Genomic DNA, 17,727 nt, shown 5'->3' on the forward strand with positions numbered 1-17,727 from the left:
TGAGAGAAAGTGCAGAGGAGATTTACCAGGATGTTGCTTAGATTAGAGAGCGCGTCTTATGAAGAAAAGTTGTATGAGCTAGGGCTGTTTTCTTTGGAGCAAAGGAGGATGAGTGGCAACTTGATAGAGGTATACAAGATGATAAGTGGCATAGTGAATAGCCAGCACCTTTTTCCCAGGGCGGCAATGGCCAATACCAGAAGATAACCATTTAAGGTTAGTAGAGGAACGTTTGGAGGAGATGTCTGAGGTAGTTTTTTTACACAAAGGGTGGTAGGTGCCTGGAACGCACTGCCAGGGGCTGATACAATAAGGACATTTAACTCTTAAGTTGAAGGCACAAGGATGTAAGAAAAATAGAGGGTTATGGGCTGTGTAGGAGGAAAGGGTTAGATTCACCATGGAGTAGGTTTATATCAGTCAGCACAACATCATGTCTATGTTTCATGTTCAATTTTTTATTGGGTTTATTGTTGTTAGCCCAATATTTATGGCCTTCATTTTTGGTCTTTCACAGACAGAAACATCTGTGTGTCCACCCTACTAAAACCAATAAATAATATAACACTTCTATTAGATCACCCCTCAGCCTTCTCTTTCCAAGAGAAGAGAAACCCACCCTGCACTCACATCCTCGATAGATACAACCCCTCAGCCCTGGGATAATACTTATGAGTGGAGCTGCTTCCAACTAGAAGCTCTCTAATGTCACTCACACAAAATGATGGTGGAATGCAGCAGGCCAAGCAGCATCTACAGGAAGAAGCACTGTCGATGTTTCGAGCCGAGACCCTTTGTCTTGGCCCGAAACATCGACAGTGCTTCTTCCTATAGATGCTGCCTGGCCTGCTGCTTTCCACCAGCATTTTGTGTGTGTTGCTTGAATTTCCAGCATCTGCAGATTTCCTCGTGTTTGCTCTCTAATGTCTTGGTTTCTTTGCAGGGGTTGGTTGGCAGCCTGCACAGTGGCAAATCCGCCCTCGTCCATCGCTACCTGACTGGCACTTACATCCAGGATGAGTCTCCAGAAGGTCAGTGCCCTAATTTTTCTGATTTCTTTGGCATTCTCTTCCTTTTAGACACCACTGTCAAAATGGGCTAATAGTGGGTGTGTTGTGACTGTCAGAAAAAAAGCTGTTACCCTTGAACTTCTTAAGATTTTGTATTTTTAAATGTGGTTACATTGTTCAATACAATATGGGTCAAAATTTGTGGAAGAAACTACGACATCTACAGAAAGGAGATAAATATTATAATGGCCCAAATCTTTCACTGCTCTTTCTTGGAGCAGGTCCCCAGGCACGTCTCCCACTGGCCAGATCCCAGCTAATCCCATTCTTTAGTGGGAGAGTGAGCAGCCAGAGGTTGTGGTCTCAGTACCAATGACATGGGTCAGAAGAGTGACAAGGTCTGGCAAAGTGAATACAGGGAGTTAGGTGCTAAGTTAAAGGGCAGGGCCTCCAGAGTTGCAGTCTCAGGATTGCTACCTGTGCCACGTGCTAGTGAGGCCAGAAATGGGAAGATCATACAGTGTAACACATGTTTAAGGAGATGGAGCAGGCTTCAGATTTTTGGATCAATGGGCTCACTTGCAGGGAAGGTGGGACCTGTACAGAAGAGATGGTTTGCACCTGAACCGGAGGGGGACTAGTAGCCTTGAGGGAAGGTTTTCTAGTGCTGCACCAGGGGTTTAAACTAGAGTTGCAGCGGGATGGGAACCAGAGCACCAGAGCAGATAGTGGAATGGTTGCGGGAAAAGATGTTAATTACTCTCTTCCCACCTTCTTATTCTGCGTTCTGCCCCCTTCCTTTCCAATTCTGATGAAGGGTCTTAACCCAAAACATTAACTGTTTATTCATTGCCATAGATACCACCTGACCTGGCTGAATTCCTCCAGCATTTTACATGTGGTGTTCAAAATTCCCAGCATCTGCAGAACCTCCTGTGCCTATGCTGCCTAAATAAATGGAATGGTCTATTGCTGTTGATGACCTGTAGCTGAGACTACTTAAGGAGTGGGGGGGGGGGGGGGGCTGTATAAATCACGGTGTCACATCCAGTGCCCCCCATATATTTAGTTGTGCCTACGATATTGCCCAGCGCAAGTACCCAGTTGTTAGGGAGGGAAAGAAATGCAGAGCTATTAAAGTGTGCCTCCCATTGTCTATGCATTGATGAGGAAATTCACCAGCTGATTCTCTCATCCAGGAACGGTGCTATCTTCACACAATGGAGGTTTCTTTTATATCCACCGAATGTTCACTGGGTATAAATCTCCTAAGTGTACTTTGTGGAAGAGTTAGCCTAATGTGGAGTTGGCTGTCTTCCAGTGTGGCACCACCCTTGGTGGTGCCACTAATTTGGGCATCAACCATAAAGCAAATGTGTGCTCCCCGTTGCAAATTTAACACACGCACAGTATTAGTAATCTATTAAATTTTAATTACTTCAATATTTCTAACCTGGAGGCCTTGAGGGAATGATACATTCAGAAGAAAGATCCATTATTGTGGTTGAAATATGAGCTCATACCAACTGAGGCCAATTAACTGCACAATGGCCTCACAAAGAATATTTTGAGACTAATTGATTAAGCATTAAGCTTGATTAGCTGTTGGCCATTATTAACAAGTTGCCACTTCACTAGCCCAAGTGCAACAACCCTGATTCAGGCTACATCCACACTACGCCGGATAAATCCGTAACCAAAGCTTTTTCTCTTCGTTTTTACCCTCCGTCTACACTAAAATGGCATTTTCGTCCCTCAAAAACGGAGCTTTTCAGAAACGCTTTCCAGGGTGGGTTATTTTTGAAAACGCTGCTTGGGCAGATCAGTGTGGACGGGGTAACCAGAGACTTTTGAAAACGCTGTCAGATGACAGCGCGCTATTTCATTGTTTTCTTGAACACAACCTAACAATTTCAGAACAGAGGGCAATGAGACTGAAGCCAGAAGAGTTAGAAATGTACTCACCAAATACTTTGACCCATAAATTACTGAATAAATAAGTATACTCACTTTGCCCTGTTCTCTGTCCTTGCTCGCATGAAGGTGGTTTACCTATTTACGCAAGTACTTCTCTGACAATAGATGTGTAACAGCCTAATGTAACATTGTATGGAAATACAAGATAACACTGATGCAGACATGTTTTATACATTTAACAAGGTGCTTTATTAATGCAACAGAGTTAGTCAGTTTTTCAATGTTCATCATCAGCCGGGTCAATCTGTCTGTGAACTCCCTGTCAGTTGCCGCCGTACGCTCCAGTATTTGTTTTTTTTTAGTTTTAAGTTCTCTCGCGCGAGAGCCAACAGCTGTCCGTCGTTTTAAGTTTTTCTAGTCTGTAACTACACAAACGTGCACTTTCACAGTGAGATTCGACACCAAACATGTTGCTTGTTTTCGGTAGATGTATCCTGCGCATGCGCAGGAGGAGGAGATTCGCCAAAATCTCCGTTTCAGTGTGGATAGGGATGTTCAAAAATGCATAGTGTGGATGCCTATCGTTTTTACGCGAAACCGGCGTTTTCAAAATTATCCGGTCTAGTGTGGATGTAGCCTCAGGCAACATTTCTCTGTACCTTTAGCAAGATTTAGAAATTTACAGCTCAGTAACAGACCCTTCAGGCCCAATGCCACATAATCACGCCCATGCGGTGTTAGGTTTTAATCCCTTGATTCAAATGGACTCAGCTCTGGTGAGCAAAGTGGCCCTGAATCTCCCTCAGCCACAGAGTGGCAGTAATCTGGGATGTCCTCTGTTCAGTCCTGTTTGAAGACATTTCAGCCTTGACAACCCTCCCCCACTCTGCACCATCCTGATCCCCTCTACCGATGGGCCACTCCACAATGTCCTAATCCCTTCAACCTATGGTTAGGGAGTGGCTAGAAACGGGCAGGAGCTATGGATTTATTGACTCCACATTACAAATCATTTAGACTTTATCATTCGCTGAAATGGAAGAGACTAAATAAACACTTTTCAGGACACAATGAATCCGATTGCCAGCTCTTTGAGAATGTCCCACAGTCTTGAGAAATGAAAGATTAATCTCTTGGGCGTCCAAGCAGGAAATCATCAGAATGTCAAAAAGGACTGTTTCCTTTCCAGTTTCTTTGACAAGTTTTCTTTAAAGAGCTGGTATAGAGTCTGACTGCCAGGAGGTAGGAAGGGAGGGAGATGAAAATTTCAGGAGTTGACAACTTTGACTTGAGCCTGCTGAATACCTAATATGTTGAAAGAAGGGCAGATTTCTATTTATGCCCTTCAGAACATTGCCAAGTGCTTGACAGCAAACAGAAATGCAGTCCCTATTGCAAAGTAGGAAAGACAGCAGCTTGTTTATGCCCAGCAAGCTCCCACAAACAGTCTGTAACCCAAAATGAGCACCATCGATAATTTTCTTGTTCTTCTTTGAAGTATTGTCAGTGAGTGCAGCTTTGTGATAACACCTCTTCTCAAGCAGAGCACCATAGGCAGGGCAGTGCTCCCTCCCTCTGACATTAGTACCTTCTTACTGTCCACAATGCCCCCAGTCTTGGTATCTTCCACAAATTTGCTGATTAACCACATTATCCTCTAGATCATTAATATAGATGATAAACGACAACAGACCCAGCACCGATCCTTGTGACACTCCACTAGTCACAGGCCTCCAGTCAGAGAGGCAACCATCTACTACCACTTTCTGGCTTCTCTCATGAAGCCAATGTCTAATCCAATTTACTACCTCATCCTTAATGCCAAACCACTTGACCTCTTGTCTAACCTCCCATGTCCAAAGCCTTGCTCAAGTCCATGTAGACAACATGACTTTCCCTCATCAACTTTCCTGGTAAATTCCTCAAAAAACTCTATAGATTGGTCAGACACAACCTACCATACACAAAGCCATATTAACTATCCCTAATCAGTACTTGTCTAAACAAATACTTATATATCTGGTCCCTTATAGTAGCTCTCAATACCTCACCCACTACTGAGGTCAGGCTTACTGGCCTATAATTTCTCGGCTTATTCTTAGAGCCTTTCTTAAACAATGGAGCCACATTAGATATTTTCCCATCCTCTGGCACCTCACCTGTGGCTAAGAATGTTTTAAATATCTCTACTAGGGCCCCTAAAATTTCTGCACTAGCCTCCCACAAAGCTGGAGGGAACACCTTGTCAGATCCTGGGGATTTATCCACCCGAAACTGCATCAAGATAGCAAACACTTCCTCCTCGGTAATCCGCATATGGTCCATAACCTCACTGCTGTTTTGCTTTGCTTTGATAGACACTGTGTCCATCTCCTGAGTAAATACAGATGCAAAAAATCCATTTAAGGTCTTCCTCATCTGCTTCAGCTCCATGCATAGATGACCAACTCTGATCTTCAAGAGAACCAATTTCGCCGTTTGCTGTCCTTTTGTTCTTAATATACGTATCTGCAGAAGTCCTTGGGATCCTTCTTTACCTTGTCTGCTAGAGCAACCTAATACATTCTTTTAGCCCCCCCCCGATTTCCTTCTTAAGTGTTCTATTGCACTTCTTGTACTCCTTAGGTACCTAATTTGTTCTTTGCTGTCTATACCTGTTACACACCACCTTCTCTTAACCAGGCTTGAAAACCAAGGCTCCCTAAACCTGCTATCCTTGCCTTTATTCTCAAAAGAACACGAGGAAATATTTATCACTGTGAAAGATAGTGGAAGCAGAAACTTCTATCTTATTAAACAGTACTTGGGAGTGTACATGAAGAGCCATAACCTCCACGTACATGAAGCTGGAGCTGGAAGGTGGCATTTAGATAACTGGTGCAATGTGATAGGCTTAGCAGCCTCTGGCTGTATTATAAGCTTTCTGTCATTCTAAAGTACTTTTAATGTGGCAAAAAATGTCCCAAGACATTTCATAGAAGCTTTAAACAACCAAACAACAAAATTGGTCTTTAACTTTGCCATGGGTTTTTCACACCGTCTTTTCCAGGGCAGGCTCACATTGTCACAAATGGTCCATAATGGAATGTGGAGAAATTCACAGCATTTGTTTCTGGCTCCTGCTGCTGCCTAGCTGATTCCCTGCACGGATGTGGAACTGTATAAATAAACTCTTGACCTAAGATGCCAAGAGCAACCTACACATTTTTTACTTTAACTAAAGAAGCTTTTTTTTCCCTCAGTACCATTTCCAGGGGTTTGCAGTAACCAGATAAATCAAATTGGGTTTACATTACCTGGGATTCTGGAATTTGAATCCTGTGTTTTAGGATTCTGGGCATATGGTGAACACTAGCTTGTTTATTGACCTGTCTACATAATTGAGAAAGGGTTTGAACGGTTGCAAACTTGCAAATGCATTTATTGTGTTTTCGCTTATGCTGTCACTGCCTAATTATAAGTGTGCCTCTCTGGTACAGTTTGCCACAGGACCATATGACTCAGACTTCACCCTTGACTTGTACCAAGTGCAGTAAACGGTTCTATCTCCCATCAACCCCTCCTCATCTGGTTTTACCTATCGCCTGCCTCACCCCCTCCCTCCCACCTTTTTACACTGGCTAACTCCCTTCTACACGCTCAGTCCTGATGCAGAGACCTGCCCCAAAATATCGACTATCACTTTGCCTCCACAGCTGTTGTCTGACTCACTGAGTTCCTGCAGCAGCTTGTTTTATCCAAAAAGTTACCAACCCACAGAGTGCTAGTCCTGTATCTCAGGTATATGCACAAGATCCTACAACATTTCTTGAAGAAGTTTTGAACCCTGGGTCAATACTTAGGGATTTAAAAGCAGAAGATCTAGTCATCACTTTGTGGGACTGTGCTGTGTGCAAATTGGCTGCAGTGCTTCCTGCACCACACCAGCTGCTTTGAAGTGTGCTGAGGTTGATATTGACTTTATTACCCCATGTACAGGTGTCTTCTAGCCGTATCACAGGCACATAGCATTCAATAGGCAACATTCACAAGAAAAAAGTTAGTTAAACAAATTTTACAAGAAAGAACATAATTAGGACAAAAACTGCCAATTTTGGCTTAAAGTAGGCACTATATAAATGCTTAAAAAAACATCCTGCTGATGAGACTCAACAGGTCAGACAACATCTGCGTGGGGTGGTGAATGTTTTCAAAGTAAGCATGCAGGGACAGCAGGCACTGAAGAAAGTTAATGGCATGTTGGCCTTCATAACAAGGGAAGTTGAGTATAGGAACAAAGAGGTCCTTCTGCAGTTGTACAGGGCCCTGGTGAGACCACACCTGGAGTATTGTGTTCAGTTTTGGTCTCCAAATTTGAGGAAGGACATTCTTGCTATTGAGGGAGTGCAGCGTAGGTTCACGAGGTTGATTCCCGGGATGGCGGGACTGTCATATGTTGAAAGATTGGAGCGACTGGGCTTGTATACACTGGAATTTAGAAGGATGAGAGGGGATCTGATTGAAACATATAAGATTATTATGGGATTGGACAAGCTAGAGGCAGGAAACATGTTCCCGATGTTGGGGGAGTCCAGAACTAGAGTCCACAGTTTAAGAATAAGGGGTAGGCCATTTAGAACAGAGTTGCGGAAAAACTTTTTCACCCAGAGATTGGTGGATATGTGGAATGCTCTGCCTCAGAAGGCAGTGGAGGCCAAGTCTCTGGATACGTTCAAGAGAGAGTTAGATAGAGCTCTTATAGATAGTGGAGTCAAGGGATATGGGGAGAAGGCAGGAACGGGGTACTGATTGTGGATGATCAGCCATGATCACAGTGAATGGCGGTGCTGGCTTGAAGGGCCAATTGGCCTACTCCTGCACCTACTGTCTATTTTGGGTCAGGCTCCTTTACCTGGACACATGAAGGGTCTCAACTAAAAACACTGACTGTCCGTTTCCTTCTACTGATGCTGCCCGACCTTCTCAGTTCCTCCAACGACTTTATCCCCCCAGATTCCAGCATCTGCGGTCTCATATGTCAGCATTATATAAATACACGGTTTTCATTCGAACATGCACCTGATGCAAATATATTAATGCTCTGAAGGGTGTGAATGAAGGCTGTTCCCTTGGATTTGAAATACACACTGTCAACGGCCATTTGCTCATTATTCAGAAAGCTAGTAGCCAGTACAAAGGGTTCAAGCAAAGAAGAACCAAAATATGGGTTACTTCCTCATTAAATGAAATTGCCTCAGGCTTTTACCTAAATAGGCATCATGATAATTAGAATTGATTCATCTGCAGCAGAAGAAGAACACCACTTTATTCAAAAGAAGATGCAAAAACCTACCAGCTACCAGATGTCAGTCAGTTTACTGCTGTTGTTTGGCAGCTACTGAAAGCAATCATTAGCAGGAAAATTGTCACTCGAATAAGTTTAAAGAAAAATCATCAGAGATTTGAAGTTGATGCACTTATTAAATTTGATACAATTTTTTGATGAGGTAGTAGGCTGCTGATGTGTTATTAGTCCGAAAATGTGTTCGCTGAAGTGCTACATATTATGTTAGCAAAGTTGAAGCTCTCAGTAATGCCCCCTTTTTTAAACAAAACTATAGAAGTTTATTTACAACACATATACACAAAGTACAGACAATATTTACAAGACAGCAAGTATATTCAAATTAAAATATGGTTACTACTGTATATAAAACAATCAATACCCCAGGGGCCCCACCGCTCACAGAAGTCCCCAATGTGCCCGCCGCGACCACGTGCTCCCTCTCCAAGGACAGCCGGGCACGAACGTACCCTGGGAAAAGGGGCAAGCAGTTGGCCTGGGAGGCACCCTTCACCTCCTAGACCCGCGAATGGTCATCTTGGCCAGGCTGAGGAGCAAGCCCACCAGGAGATCCGCCTCACGTCCCACCCCCTTCCAAACTGGGTGCCCGTATATGAGGAGTGCGGGACTGAAGTGCAGCCAGAACCTCAGCAGCAGCCCCTTGAAAACTCAAAAGAGGGGCTGCAACCTCTCACATTCCATGTAAGCAGGGTACACTGACTCCTCCCTCAATAACGCCCCTTCCACAGTATGACCCTCCCTCAGCATTGCCCTCCCACAGTACTGCCCCTCTCGCAGTGTGGCCATCCCTCAGCACTGCCCCTCCACAGTGTGGCACGCCCATAGTATTGCCCCTCCACCATGGCGCTCCCTCAGCACAGTGAGAAACCCCACTGCACTGGAGTAGCAATCTAGATTTCCATGCTGTGGTTTCTGGAGTGGGACCTAACCTACAACCTTCAGAATCAGAGGTGAGAATGCTACCCACTGACAACCAGATCAGGTCATTGAGCAGGGAGCTGCCTTTATGGACCTACCTCATTAGAGCTCATGCAACAATATACAAATTTGTGCCTATGGCTTGGCCCCTTTGGAGTGGGAGACTGAGCCAGGATTGTCTGCCAGCTCTCCTCTTGGAGGAGGAGTTTGAAGCATACATCGACTAGACTTGTGAAACCCCGCTGGTTTCTTTGGCTGCGCAAGTCTAGGGAATACACACTCCGGTCCCGCCAAACCTGTGAGATTGAGACAGCTCTCCCACCCCAAACCCCGGTTTGTGTGGATGCTGTGTAATTTGCCACCTTGCTACAACTCAGTGCCCAGAAATAACAGACAGCACACATAAATACAATTCCTTTAATCATATACAGTGTGAACAAGAGACCCAGCTCACTTTCCAAAGCACCCGTTATCTTTAACCATAACCCAAACACTGCTTCTACAGAAAGACCATTTCATTAGCAGTGAAACCTGTCCCAGGGTGTTACACTTGCATGTAAAGATCGGCTATGTGGCTGAAGTCATTACGGAAACAAAACATGAGGAAATTGGATGGGTCCTACCAACTCCAGTCTTGCATGTTTAGTTCTGCCTTTACTTCACCAGTTCCTGGCCACAGATGATGCCAGGGACTTTCCTACTTTGTGCCACTGTAGTTTCCAACACTAGTTAGATATATCCCTGCAGACACAGCATGAGAGGTCCTGATGCCCCACCCAACCCCTTTTCTGCTGATTCAATCTTTATATCCATTATAATCACCAGTGTTCAATGGAAATGGACCACCCTTCTAGTGTCAAGTTCAAGTTTATTGTCATCTGATTGTAGATATATACAATCAAACAAAACAACGTTCCTTTGGACCATGGTGCATCCACAATACATACGTAGCATCCGTGCCCCCAGTTTACCCCCTTTCGCCTAAGGTGAACCACCGTCACCCCGCCAATAGGCAATACTTCGGTGTAAATACGGTGTAATGCCCCCCCCCCAGTACACGCTCGCAACACAAGTATCAGACAATACACCAAAGGCGAGTAAATGATTGCAACATTATCGTTATTTCTTAGTGATGGGTTAGTAGAAACAGATAACATAAAGGCTCCAAATCAGTAAGTTTATCAGTTTGTGCACATAATATTTTAATACGTTGGAGCTCACGCCTCCGGTTCCATCCACAACGACCTTCCAAGCCTTCGACCGCCATCCGAACCGCCGACGTCCAGTGTCCGCCGCCCTGGAACCGCTGTCCACTCCTCACACGTCCGTCCTCCTCGCTCGCCTCCCGAAATAGACCACGAACTCCCGCTCCGCTCACACATACAAGATAGCATAACAATTCTCCATTGGTTAGTTCACCCCTTATCTGCAGTTATAACTGTAACATTCCAGATACAGAAACCCATTACAGCATTAAGTAACATTACAGAGAAACCATTTTGTTAGCCTGAACAGTTAACACCACAGTTACTGGTACTGAAAGTCCTACACATAAATCACACTCAGCACATAAAACAAAATATTACCCCAAATAAGTTGAGAAAATATAATTCAAGATGCATGTGAAGTGCATAGCACAAGTAAATAGTAAACAGCTCGCTGTCCTAGTAACAAGACCTCAGAACAGGGCATTTATTAGTCTCACAGCTTGAGGGAAGAAGCTGTTACCCAGTCTGGCAGTCCTAGTCCGGATGTTTCATTGCCTCCTTCCTGACTGTAGTGGGTCTGAGAGATTGTGGGATGGCTGGTAGGGATCCTCAACAATGCTTCATTTCATGTTCCACTGATTTTTCTCCCCAGGCTGCTTTCTGTGTCTGGGAGAGTAATCCTTAGGTCTTGGAGACCTTCACATTTCTGGAGACCCACATTCAACAGGGGTAACAAAATATCTGCTTCTGTGAGGGCTAAGGGCAGTTGCCAAATGAAGGCAGAAAGACTAATTACTTAAAGTGGTTTGGAGTAATATAAACACTCTTATATCTGACCACCAATAGCGTTGTGCCAAGGTTTGAAGTAGAGTTCCTTGACAATGTGCAAGGTATGTTATTTTAAAATTTTCTTTTATTAATTTCTGGAGGGAGTGAATGAAACATTCCCCAGCTGTAAAGTGAACATTGATTTTTTCAGAAAGTTTACAGGATGCGGTTAAGAAGCTCACTTTTGAGAGGATGTGGTCCTTACACAGTCTGTTCACTTTAGCTTAGCTCTTTGATAGCTACCTAGCTGTTTTGAAGACTTTATTTTTAGCTTGGCCTTCATGCAGTCTTTCCATCAAATTTCGACAGTTTTAATGTTTTTTGTAACTACCACAAAAGTTTTTTAAAGCAAGTATCCAAAACACTCAAGGCTCTCTGACTGTGGGACAGAGAGATCAATTTGTAACAGTTACTTTGAGGGGGTCAGCAGAATTATTGATATTTTTCATTATTTTACCAAATATTTTGTTTTTTCAGGTAAGTGAAGTAAGCACTGAATAGTTAGACTCCCACCAATAATGGCTTTAGCATTGTCTTCCCCAAGTTCCATCATGGACAATTCTTCTGAAAACATTTCGCTGTCTATTATCTTGGGAAGGACAATATCTTGGACCCCAACAACACCCTGCCCCTTGGCACAGAAATGGAGTCAAACTCTGCATTCCTGCTCAGTCTCCTGCTCCTGCTACCACCCCCCCCACCCCACTACTGTCACACCTCCAGGCTTCCTGCCTGACACAAACTCATCCAGTCTTGCATGAACTCGGGCTAAGTATCTAGATGACTCGGGTTACAATCTTTGACAATCCCCCACCACCCCAAGCACTGTGCTCCTTCCAACAATCCCATATTCTGCCTCTCACCGAACTGGATCATCCAGTCCTGAACTGAGCTTGTTGCTTGATGATCCTGCCTGAGTCCATCTGTTGCTACCGGACTGCTATTGAGTAGATACGCTTTCAAAACCCACTGAGGCAGCTAGGGAATTTAAATGTAGCGAATTAAGTAAATCTCTGACTAAAAGGTGTGTGATATTGACTATGAAACCCCTAAATTGTGGTTAAGAAGCCATTTTGTTCTTATCTAGTCTGGTCTTCATGCACCTCCAGATTGATGTCAAAATGGCTGACCCTTAAATGACTTCTGAATTGTCTCAGCTTAGAGGCAATTTGCAATAGAAAATAACTACCCTGTGTTCTACGGGCTGTTCCTAGATATGCACACTGAGACAAACCTCAGCTGTTGCTAGAAGTTCATCAACCCCTTGGAAGATGTACTTTGTTCTGCCTGAAGCACATTGGTCTTCCAGCACAAGGATCTATCTGCCAGTGAATGCTGCTGACAATACTGAACAAATAAAAAAGTTGCAAATGATATGAATAAAATTGCATTCTAAAATAATAAATAAATAAGTGCTAGCCTCTGAGAAATGGCGGAGAGAATGTACCCATAGAAACTCACATTATGTTGGCCAGCACTGTGTCTGGTTGTATCAAGCTATGCATATTCTCTGGAAATGTAAACTTGCAGTCAGAATCATAGTTTTACAACATAAAAACAGATTCTTCAGCTCAACTCAGCCATGCCAAGCAAGTTGCCTTCCTGAGCTACTCACATTTGCCTGTGTCCCTTAATCCTACTAAAGTTTTCCTATCTGTATAGGTGCCCTAATGTCTTTTAAACATAGTTGTACCCTTCTCTACCACTTACTCTGGTAGCTTTTTTCACATACCTACCACCCTCTGTGTGAAAACCTTGTACCTCAGAAGAAGAAGAATAGCCCTTAACTCGGCAGTGGAGTTATTGGGGCACCGTCATGACGGTGTTTCCGTAGCAAGCTATTCTTGTTTTTACGAGGCCGAGTTGCTAGCTCGACACTCAACCTGACTTGGATTTGAACTAGGGAACCTTCACTCCGGAGTCCGGCGCTGATATTATTGCGCCACCAAGCGGGACTTGCACCTCAAATCCTCTTTAAATCTTTCCACTCTAACCTTAAACCTCGGCCCTTTAGCTTTATACTTTCTTACCCTCAGAAAAAGACTGAACTCTAGAAGGCCATCCCTCAGCCTCCTTCACTCCAGGACAAACAGTCTCAAATGAAGGAGGCTGAGGGATGGCCTTCTAGCATCACCGTGTACTGAGGTTCTGCCTGTCCCCAGTGTTGTGAACAAGAGGGTTGGATCCAGCTTCATTGTCTTAGGAGGTTCTATTCTATCATACTACCTAGTATTCACTTGGCATTCAGGATGAGGCAGTAAATTGGATTAGACATTGGCTTGTTGGAGAAGCCAGAGAGTGGTAGTGGAGGGATGCCTCTCTGACTGGAGGCCTGTGACTAGTGGTGTGCTGCAGGGAATCGGTGCTGGTTCCTGTGTTGTTTGTCATCTATATCAATGATCTGGGTGATAACGTAGTTAACTGGATCAGTAAATTTGCGGATGACACCAAGAATGTAGTAGACAGCAAGGAAGGCTATTGAGGCTTCATAGGGATCTGCATCCACTGGAAAAATGGGCTGAAAAATGGCAGATGGAATTCAATGCAGACAAATGTGAGGTTTTGCACTTCAGTAGGATTAACCAGGGTAGGTCTTAGACAGTGAACTGTAAGGCACGGAGGAGTGTGGTAGAACAAAGGGATCTGGGAATACAGGTACATTCATTCATTGAAAGCGGTGTCACAGGTAGATGGGGTCGTAAAGAAAGCTTTTGGCATGTTGGCCTTCATAAATCAATGTATTGAGTACAGGAGGTGAGATGTTATGTTGAAGTTGTACAAGGTGTTGATGAAGCTCAATTAAGAGTATTGTGTTCAGTTTTGGTTTCCTACCTACAGGAAAAATATAAGAGGTCGAAAGAGTGTAGAGAGAATTTGCAATGATATTGCCGGGTTTGGAGGACCTGAGTTATTTAGAAGATTGAATAAGTTCGGACTGTATTCTTTAGAACATAGAAGATTGATAGGAGATTTGATAGAAATGTACTAAATTAGAGGGGTATAGATAGGGTAAATGCAAACAAGCTTTTTCCATTGAGGTTAGGTGGACTACAACCAGAGGTCATGGGCTAAGGGTGAAAGGTGAGAAGTTTCCACAGGGAAACCTTCATGCATTAGCTGAAGAATGGATTGAACATCTCCCCCAGTGGTCTGAGAGCTTGTGAGGGTTGGCCACTCAGGCAGAGGCCCACAGAACTGTACTCTTAATTTAAGTGAGAAATTTGAGTTTCTGTTTCCCCAGTAGGAGAGGGTTTACACAGGTAAACACACTGTGCAGCCAGCTCCAGGACAGTCAAACACTTTTTGGCAGAGTCAGCCCTTGGGGAAGCCCATTGTTGGGATTTAACCAGCTGTGTCATTTACTCATTGCTGGTCCAATGGGAAGGCCTCTCCATTATGCTGTTGGCTGATCTTTGAAGCATTCAAATAATAGCACAGAGTAAGTTGGTTTGTTGCACCTATACTGAGACTCTTGAAACTAACTCTTATTTGTTCTTTTCTGCCTGTTCAAAACCAAGTTCATTGTCACATGCACAAGTACATGTGTGTACACACCCAATGAAAAATTTACTTGCAGCAGCATCACAGGTGCATAGCATCAGATAAGCAGCATTATCTGAAGAACATAAATTATATTCAATTATACAATAAAAAAACACAATTAGAACAGAACAAATGAAGTCCATTGTGGCACAATGTGGTCAAAGTGTTGTTGTACTAGGGTAGTGATTAAGGTTGTGCTGATTGGTTCAGGAATCAAATGGTTGAAGGGCAGCAGCTGTTCCTGAACCCGGTGGTGTGGGACTTCAAGCTGCTATTCTCCTGTCCAGTGGTATCCTTGAGAAGATGACATGGCCTGGATGGTGAAGATCTTTGATGAATCTTGCCTCCTTTATGCAGTGCCTCCTGTAGGTACTACCAGTGATGGAGAAGGATGTGTCCGTGATATATTGGGAAGAGTCTACTACTTTCTGCAGCTTATATTCTTGTGCATTTGAATTGCCGTACCAGACTGTAATACATCCAATCAGGATACATCTGTAGAAGTTTGCTGTAATGTTCGGTGATAAGCCGAACCTCCTTAACTATCTAAGAAAGTAAATGCTGGTGTGTGTTCTTTATGATTGCACCTATGTGCTGCATCAAACTTGTAATACATTTTAGATGCTTGGCTAATTTTTCTCTTCAAAGAAAGGTTGTTCAGTAGTTAGTCATCCGGAAAAAGAAAACTTGTATTTGCCTCCTTTCAAGATCTCAGCTCAACTGATGTTAGAAGTTAAAAAAAAAAATTGTTTTTAGTTTGCAGATAAGCTGAGCAATAGGGAACAAGTAGACAGTTAAACTGACATTACTAGTTTGGTTGAGGGATTAACATTGGCTGCAGGACACTGAGGAGAATTACATAATTCCTCTTGGAATAGTGTCCTGGGATCTCTTAAGTCCATCTAAAGGAACAGACAGAGCCTTTCCTCAATACTATCCATCTGCCAGTGCAGTGCTCCCACAGTAATGTCCTTCCTGCAGTGTGGAGCTTCCTTAGTACTGCACTGGAGCATTATCCTCAAGTTTTCCTCTCAAGTCTGTGGGGTGCAGCACAAACTCAAAAAATATTAACTCATAATCAAGAGAGTGCAGTGCACTGAGCCACAACTGAACCCATCAGAGGAGTAATGAGCTTGTCAAGTCAAGGGCTCATTCAACAGCAGTTAAACTGTGAGTTGTATCCATGGCCATTGGATTTCTGTTGCAGCATTTCAGCAGTGGGTTTAGACGTAGCAACCAGGCTTAGCAGCAGAAGACGTGAAACAGTCATGAGAAAAAAATAATTGCTGTCTATTTGTGTTGAGCATCTTTAACATCTCTATCCCACTGTGTCTTTACCAGGTGGTCGATACAAGAAAGAAATAAATGTCAATGGTCAGAACCACTTGCTGCTGATTAGGGATGAAGGAGGTCCTCCAGATGCCCAGGTGAGTGTTTAACAAAACTTGGCCTGAAGTAGAGGCACATTGATCCAGGGGCACATCAGATGCTGAGGCCAGACTCACAAATGCCAACACCAAACTCACAAAATCCAACACCCTTTACCTTGTTTAGAATAAGAGTGGATGAGAAGATCCAAGAATAACTGGGCTGTGGTGATGGCTACATTGTGCTACAACGTTGAGTGTGTTAGTGACCAGTTACTATGTTCACCAGTCAACTTCAATGTTTTTGGCATTTCTGGGTAACATAACACAAGTGGGAGCAAGGGGGTGCTGTCTGGAATCAAATGCTCAGTCGGTTTATGTACTGTGAGGTTGTCTGAGGGCTTTCACATCAAAGGAAATCCTTTTCTTTATTCACTTGGATTAAAGCTCAAGTTCAGTTGAAAAGGCAATGCGAGATAAACTTTGTTTAAAAAAAACAACACAATCCAACAGCATGGATAAATGGAATCTTGAAATTTGCCTAATGAGCTCTGTAACAGAAAGGAAAATGTACCCCTTTCAATTCGGCTTTCCATTCTCACTTGTCAGTCCACGGCCTCCTCTTCTGCCACAATGAGGCCAAACTCAGTTTGGAGGAGCAAAATCTCATGTTCCGTCTGGGTAGCCTCTGATAGCAAGAACATTGATTTCTCTAACTTCCGGTAATTACTTCACCCTTACCTCTTCTGTCTTTTTCGGCTCCCAATTCTGGTTCCTCTCTCACCTCTTCTCCTCACCTCCTTCTGATTTCCCTCCTCCTTCCCTTTCTTCCATGGTCTACTCTCCTATCAGATTCCTTCTATAGCCCTTTATCTTTTCCACCCGTCATCTACCAGCTTCCTACCTCATCCCTCCTTCTTTGCCTACCTACCTTTCCCCTTACCTGGTCTCACCTTTCATCTGCCAGCTTGTACTTCTTCCCCTCCACCCCCACCTTCTGGCTTCTTGCCCCTTTCCTGATGAAGGGTCTCAGCCCAAAAAGTTGACCATTTGTCAACTTGCTGCCTGATCTACTGAGTTCCTCCAGTATTTTGTGTGTGTATCTCAAGGTTAACATAATCTGCAGAATCTCTTTTGTCTAGGTAAAATTACTTGCTTCCTCTTACATGCAAGAGGGAATAGGGAGGTGACTGGCTGATGGGTCACTGAAGAATAGCCAGTAGTCTCTGTAACAAATTTCTCACTTGGCAGATTCATTAATGACAGAGTCTTAACTTGTATGTAACATCCTGAGTGGCCAAAGAGCCTGCCCGCACCCCTGATTGAAGGAAGTAACCAATTAAACATCTGAGCCATAGGGCACTGGCCTGAAGTTTGGAGGAAGCTTGCCTCCTGCATTAAATTGACCAGTGGTGAGTGCCAAAAATTTAGGGAAGTCCTTGCTGCAGTAGTGGGGGGGGGGGGGGGGGGGGGCGGACCAACCAATTCCTGCTGGCTCTAACACAAAGCACTGGAAGAACTTAGATCAGGCAGCAACTATGGAGGGAAACAGGCAGCATCTTGTGTGTTGTTCCAAATTCCAGCACCTGCAG

General features: G+C 43.8%; 1 protein-coding gene across 5 annotated transcripts in view; it reads left to right on the plus strand.

Annotated features, from left to right (window-relative positions):
- The window catches only part of LOC140741309 (arf-GAP with GTPase, ANK repeat and PH domain-containing protein 1-like), a 172,884-nt gene that overhangs the window by 87,486 nt on the left and 67,671 nt on the right, over positions 1 to 17,727 (plus strand). For all 5 annotated transcript variants that reach the window (XM_073071378.1, XM_073071379.1, XM_073071375.1 and 2 more), the window contains exons 3-4: positions 944 to 1,031; positions 16,110 to 16,195. In XM_073071378.1, the coding sequence (XP_072927479.1) occupies positions 944 to 1,031; positions 16,110 to 16,195 (174 nt within the window). The remainder of the gene's footprint in view (positions 1 to 943; positions 1,032 to 16,109; positions 16,196 to 17,727) is intronic.

Source organism: Hemitrygon akajei, chromosome 18, assembly GCF_048418815.1.
Source record: "Hemitrygon akajei chromosome 18, sHemAka1.3, whole genome shotgun sequence".
In the NCBI taxonomy this organism is placed as follows: Eukaryota; Metazoa; Chordata; class Chondrichthyes; order Myliobatiformes; family Dasyatidae; genus Hemitrygon; species Hemitrygon akajei.